General features: G+C 37.6%; 1 protein-coding gene across 4 annotated transcripts in view; it reads left to right on the top strand.

Annotated features, from left to right (window-relative positions):
• The first annotated feature begins 3,351 nt into the window (after window positions 1-3,351).
• Window positions 3,352-7,386, top strand: part of LOC106882959 (tubulin delta chain) — an 18,967-nt gene continuing 14,932 nt past the window's right edge. Inside the window, exons 1-2 of one of the 4 annotated variants that reach the window (XM_089337530.1) lie at window positions 3,352-3,627; window positions 4,292-4,485. In XM_089337530.1, the coding sequence (XP_089193656.1) occupies window positions 4,391-4,485 (95 nt within the window). In that variant the 5' untranslated portion in view covers window positions 3,352-3,627; window positions 4,292-4,390. Of the gene's footprint in view, window positions 3,628-3,891; window positions 4,486-5,149; window positions 5,218-5,290; window positions 5,716-7,386 lie in introns of those variants that run through there. The other 3 variants (XM_089337531.1, XM_089337532.1, XM_089337529.1) reach the window with 3 other exon arrangements.

Genomic DNA, 7,386 nt, shown 5'->3' with positions numbered 1-7,386 from the left:
TTTAACGTCCGCTTTCCATGCTAGCATGGGTTGGACGGTTTGACTGAGGACTGATGAAACCAGATGGCTACACCAGGCTCCAATCTGATTTGGCAGAGTTTCTACAGCTGGATGCCCTTCCTAACGCCAACCACTCAGAGAGTGTAGTGGGTGCTTTTACGTGTCACCCGCACGAGGGCCAATCAGGTGGTACTGGCAACGGCCAAGTTCAATATATATATATATATATATATATATATTTAAATTTAAATAATAAGGGTGAAAAATTGAATATTGATTTGGGATCTTTCTGATTTGGCGGGCGCCACTTTTTATTTAGTGTGATTTCTACTGAAACACTTTAAAAGTTCGTATACTTGTATATTTTGTGTTATAGAACAGAGAAAAATTTTTATATTCGAAGTTATTTCATGTTAAAAGTTGTCGTAATTTGGTAATTTCAACCTATCACTGACGTCTATTGAGGTGAAAACAATTCCTGCTGTGGAATGTAAACAACATGTTCTAGTGGTGTCATGGGATCTTTTCCCTTGAATAAAATTAGTGCCGTTGTTTATCAACAACAACTATCGGCGGTACTAGGGTTTTAGGGTTAGGGTTATGAGTATTTTTGCCAAACCCTAACCCTAACCCTAACTCTAAAGCCCGAACCCTAACCCTAAAACCCTAAAGCTAAAACCAGTACAAACGCACAAACAATGTCATAAATAACAGTACCACCGATAGTTGTGGTGGTGGTGGTGGTGGTGATGATGATGATGGTCATAGTGATGATGATGGTGGTGGTGGTGGTGATGGTGGTGTTGATGATGGTGGTGGTGGTGATGATGATGATGGTGGTGGTGGTGGTGGTGTTGATGATGGTGGTGGTGATGAGGATCATGATGGTGGTGGTGGTGGTGATGATGATGATGATGGTGGTGGTGGTGATGGTGATTATGATGATTATGATGATGACGACAACGACAGTGGGTGGTAACGACGACAGTGATGATGGTGACGATGACAGTGATGATGATGACGATGACAGTTGGTGCCTTGTATTGTTATAAACACATACGCTAACTCCCGATAAATATTTATATTGAATAATAAATATATATATATTTGTCTCCGTATTTATTCTCTTAAAAAATAAGTATTCATACCAAATAATAATTATAATTCTTCTTTTATTTATTTATTTTTTTATCTATTCTAACAATATTTCTACTTTCCTATTTTTATTGCAAATATAATTTCGTTTTTCATCTCATCTTTCTTCTTCTAAATAACGTAAAGTAATTCCTATGTTTTTCCTGTCTTATATTATTTATCTGGATATTTTCCAATCGATTATGTTTGAAATCTATAGCAATTATTGGCTCATAATTAGGTGTACTGGTCTAATTATTTCCTCTCCAGTATGCAATTCCATCGTATGTTTGACTAATATGAAACATCCATACAAAGTTCAATAAAGTGATAATATTCAACAGCAACTGCAATTTAAAGACATACAACTCCGATAACTCTATCGGCTATTTATTATAGGCAGTTCGTTAAGTTTATAAATGCGGAAAATTGATTTGCAATAAATAATTGATACTTTCTTGCCTCTTTTGTAAAATACTGTTGCAAATTATGGCAATTCTATACTTTAGAAGATAAAAATCTCCTTCAGGAATTTTTGATAATACATAGGTGCAGGTATGGCTGTGTGGTTAAGGAACTTGCTTCCCAACCGTGTGGTCTTGAGTTCAGTCCCACTGCATGGCACTGTGGGTAAGTGTCTTTTACTATAGCTCACATACCGACTGAAGCCTTGTGAATGAATTTGGCTGACGGAAACTGAAAGAAGCCTGTCATATATATATATATAAATATATATATATACACACACACACACACACACATATATATATACACATGTATATATATATATATATATATATATATATATATATATATATATATATATATATATATAAAACTTATATATGTTTCGACCAAACTTTAATCCAGGCCATCTCTAACTTAATAGTACCACACACACACATATAATGTTTACACACACACACACACATATATATATATATATATATATATATATATATATATCATCATCATCATCATCATTTAACGTCCGCTTTCCATGCTAGCATGGGTTGGATGATTTGACTGGGGACTGGTGAACCACATGGCTACACCAGGCTCCAATCTGATCTTGCAGAGTTTCTACAGCTGGATGCCCTTCCTAACTCCAACCACTCAGAGAGTGTAGTGGGTGGGTGCTTTTTATGTACCACCGGCACGAGGGCCAGTCTGGTGGCACTGGCAACGACCACGCTCAAATGGCGTTTTTTTACGTGCCACCTGCACAGGAGTCAGTCCAATGTTTTGTTCACATGCCACTGGCACAAGTGCCAAGTCAACAACCTATGGCAGACCACAACATGCCAAGTGAAACTCAGTATATTTAGTGAGGTATTTTATTTAAAATGAGATACCTGATGAGATGCAGCCTCCACTGATGGATGCAACACAACTAGATGCACTATATCGCACCTGTAAGTAACAGATGCAGGATGGGTTGACACAATCGCTGTGTTGAATAAAGATTCTTGCTAACTCCATTTTCTGTTTCCCTTATTCATGATAAACTCAACCAACACTGTGGAATTCCTGACATAGATCCAGTGACACTTATATCATAACCATGGATGACATCAGGTAGCCTAAACAGGGAAAGTGCTTTGATCAGCACACTACTAAACATAAGCCCACAGTCCAAATAATTACTGGTACAGAAATCCCTTGATTATCGCAAGTGTTACATTCCAAAACCCCCTGCAATAGGTGAAAATCTGCGAAGTAGAAACAGTACTGTACAGTATATTTTTTAAAATTATTTTTATAATTTGTATATATTTATTTTATTATAAATGCAAAACAACACCACAGAGAAATCAATGTAAGCTTAAATGATAAACCGCGATATGGCCTGGGATTACTGTATCATCATCATGCGTGTACCTGAGAACTACGTTAAGGGTACACGCATCTGTGGAGTGCTCAGCCACTTGCACGTTAATTTCACGAGCAGGCTGTTCCGTTGATTGGATCAACTGGAACCCTCGTCGGTGTAACCGACGGAGTGCTAACAACAACATCTATCTATCTATCTATCTATCTATCTATGTGAGTGTGTGTGTGACTCATTGCGTCACAATACCGTTTATGTTTTCGTTTGAGGAAGATCAGATCAGGACTGGGCCCCTAGGTCTGTGAGGCACCCGAGCATCCGTTTAGTTTGCCCATGTCTTGAGACGGCACTGCTCCTGGTCGGGCGTGTAACAGTTGCTGAGTGTCGCGTAAGCCCTGCGAGCACCAGCACCTCCTTCTCCTCCTCCTCCTCCTCCTCTACCTTAACAACGTTGTCATATCAACAACAAACAATACACTTTCGATCTACTCAAGAATAATAATTTATAAAACCACAATAATTATAACGATCATTGTAAATATAAAAGAACAACGAACTAACACAAAGCGAGCTTAATAGCAATGTTTCCTTGATTAACCACTGAAGGTCGATAAAAAGCTTTTGGATCGGTACAGGGCGCTGCAGTACGGGATTACATACAGGTAAAATAATTAGTAAATAATTAGTAAATAAAGAAATAATAACAACAACAATTAAAATAGTGCGAAGTTAATATTGTTTTATTTCGTATTACCAATTTAGAACTGATAATAATAAAGGAATATTTGGGCGGTAAATCGATCTGTTAGGAATAGCAACCAAATCTTCCGTAATTTACACCTTTGAAAGGCGGCTTGCATTAAATAATGTAATTGATTTTGAAGAGAGTGAGAGAAAGAGAGAGAGAGGGAGAGAGAGAGAGGGAGAGAGAGAGAGAGAGAGAGATAATAATAAAGAGGTGGTGGACACAACTGGAACGTTGTTGAATAAAGCTGTATCTAATTAGTGTTGAGTTGGAACCAAACAACCACGATATATATACGATCTATTCACTTGTCTGTCTACTGTCCCACCCAAGGAGTGTTTGGTTGTTAATACACCTGGCTATAAACAGAGGCCTGTACAGGGTTACTCAACCTGCTAGAAATAGAAACGAAATATCTTGCAAGTTACTATTATCTTAAAAAAAATAAGGGGATAATTAAATAACATGATTCTTGTGTGTCCCACGTCGTCGACTTTGTTTCCTCATAACTATCAGAAAAATGCCTGCTGTGGAACAATAGCATCATCAGTCTTCTGCCTCAACATCCTTTTGCTTTTCAGTTCACGGAGATTTACAGAAGTTTGATTTCTGAGAATAAAAAGACTTTGTGAAGAATATTCCGAAGACGCCAATTCTGTCCTAAACCTAAATCTTTGGATATGTGCAGCGTGTTTTTGCAGATTGGTCAAGGAGGAAACCAAATTGGACAGTCCTTTTTCGATGCTGTCGGCATTAACGCTGAAAGTAATAAATGGTTAGTAATTTCGCTCATAATTAAGAATTTCTAGCTTATTTAAGCCATCAAACATTTTAATGTTCAACTTTACCAAATAATGTCTCACTTTTTAACACACCACACCCACTAACTTCGTTAAATTATAACTTCCTTTAAAATGCATATTTTTAAATGAAATTTTATACACGTACGCTTTCGAGGGTGTAGATTATGGCTAAACATTTTTTTTTCCTTTTGCGGAGTTTCAAATTACTACCTGCCTTCCAAGCTGACTTTTGAAAATTTCAGAGCTACGTTTTCCGTGGTGGAATACTTGAGAACTCCACCATAAAAAGCTTAAAAAGCTTATATATATATATATATATATATATGTATATATATATATATATATATATATATATATATATTTATATATTTATATTAATACAAGCGGAAACTACCTCCACGAAAACGTATCATTAGAAAATTTCATTTGAAGATATGCATTTTAAAGAGAGTTATAAAAGAAATAAAGACGAGTGGAGCATATATAATGTACGTACGTTTATTTAATTATCTATTATGTCTAAGTAATTATGCATTACGTTTTCATGTCGTCTGTACTTTACCGTGTGTTCGTAAAATATAGCCAGTCATTTATATAACCGGATATTAATTGGTGGTTCACCGTTACTTCATAGCAACGGGTACCTAACGACCACAAACAATCGGTGGACTCCTTTTTAGCTCCACTGCTCACAAGCTAACGATGTGCGTAATGTCTTTGTTCTCAACTTAAATTTATTTCGAAATCGTTAATGTTTAGCAATGAACACATACAAGAACACCGGACGAGGAGATATATCATATATATATATATATATATATATATATATATATCATATACATACAGTGATACCTCGCAGTATGAGTTTAATACGTTTCATGACAGAGCTTGTCTGTAGGCAACCGCCAACACGTTTTACGATTTACTCGTCTTACAAATCAATTTTCCCCATTGAAATTAACTAAAATATAATTAATCCGTTCCAGCACCCAAAAAACCACTCGAAAATAATTTTAAAGGTGTAGATACAAGTAAAATGACAATTACAAAAAAAAAAAGAGAATGCAAAAGAAATATGTAAACTGGTTTTATTAAATGAATTATCTTAAAGATGGGACGATTTGTGTGCTCGTATTGTGGATTTCCGCTCGTACTTCAAGACAAACATTCGCACGAGTCTCGGCTCGTACAGCAAATTACTGGTATAATGATGCGCTCATACTTTTATGTTTCTAATGATATTCTAATACATTTTTCAGCATGAATTACATCTCTTATGCCAATTAGTCAAGTGTTTAAGTTTTAACGATAGATCTTATTAATTGTATATATAGATGATGTTTTGTATACATACTTATGCAGTGAAGCAATTTGCTGTAGAGGAGACGGGGAGAGAGCTTTTATGTGGTTAACTTCACCTGCTAGAAATAGCAGTCGGATCTGTTTTGGTTTAAATATTGTTGTAAAGGACGTGTTGAATGTGATGTAGTTTGAGATCTGATTCTATATAAAAGAGGTGGGGGGGGGAATGAGGCAGGATGGCCGAGTCTGGAACGTGTTTTGAGGAAAGGTTTGTATGATCAGGGTTGCCCGATGATTAAAGGAGGAAGAAGTGAAAAAGGAGGGGGAGGAGAGGAGGAGAAGAAGAAGAAGAAGAAGAGGAAAGATGTAGAAAAACACGAAGTGGAGGAGGAGGAGAAGAGGAAGAAGAAGAAAAAGAAGAAGGCAGAGAGGAGCAAAAAGAAGAACGACAACAACTTTAACAACAACAACACCAACAACAGTCTGTTTTAGAAGTTGTGAAAGTGCCATGGGAACGTGTAAAGCAGTTGGCGCCCATGATTTCTTCGACAGCCATTAAGTTCTTTGAATTCTTAAAAGTAAAAATGGGAGAAAAAGAGATGGAACTCGGCTGCTCTAAGGATTGAGTTCCTTCCTGAGGACGGAACCCATTATTTCTAAACAACCAGAGATTGAGCAAAGCTGTGCGGATCTGTGTTATCTTTCGGCTTCCAGCTTTCACTTGCTTCAGTCGCGAGAGTGTGGCCAAGCTGCAGCACTGTCTTTGACGTGGTTTAATTGAATGAAATTGGTCCCTGTACTTGTTATATTGGACTCTTTTGTCGAACTGTTAAGTTACAGGGGGTGTTACAGGTGCAGTCATGGATGTGTGGAAAGGTGGAAAGATGCTTGCTTCCCAGCCACATCGTTCTAGGTTCGGTCCCACGCCATGGCACCCTCGGGTAAGTGTCTTCTACAATAGCCTCGAGCTGACCAAAGCCTTGTGAGTGGATTTGGTAGACGGAAACTGAAAGAAGCCTGTCATGTATGTGTATGTGTGTGTGTGTGTGTGTGTGTGTGTTTCCGTCTACCAAATCCACTCACAAGGCTTTGGTCGGCCCGAGGCTATAGTAGAAGACATTTGCCCAAGGTGCCACGCAGTGGGACTGAACCCGGAACCATGTGGTTGGTAAGCAAGCTACTTACCACACAGCCACTCCTGCGCCTGTTTCTTTCTTTCTTTCTCTCTTTCCTTCCTTCCTTCCTTCATTTCTTTCTTTTATCTTCCTTCCTTTTTTCCTTCTTTCCTACCTTTCCTTCCTTCCTTCCTTTTTCTTCCTTCATCTTTTTTTTTCTTTTTCCTTCTTCCTTCATTTTTTCTTTTCCCTTCCTTCCTTCCGTCCTTCCTTCTTTCTTTTTTCTCTATTGCTTCCTTTGTCCCCCCCCCCCCCCTCTTACTTTCTTTCTCTCTCTATCTCTCCCTCTCTCTCTGTATTCTCTATCAGTATTTCTCTCCATTTGTCTTTCTACCTCTTCCTAACTCTCTCTTTCTCTCTCTCTCTTTCTCTATTTCTTTCTCTCTTTCTTTCTCT

Source organism: Octopus bimaculoides, chromosome 19 (genome assembly GCF_046866305.1).
Source record: "Octopus bimaculoides isolate indiv1 chromosome 19, ASM4686630v1, whole genome shotgun sequence".
Taxonomy (NCBI): domain Eukaryota; kingdom Metazoa; phylum Mollusca; class Cephalopoda; order Octopoda; family Octopodidae; genus Octopus; species Octopus bimaculoides.
Note: the sequence above shows the minus strand (reverse complement) of the source record. Positions and strands in the feature narration are given on the sequence as shown.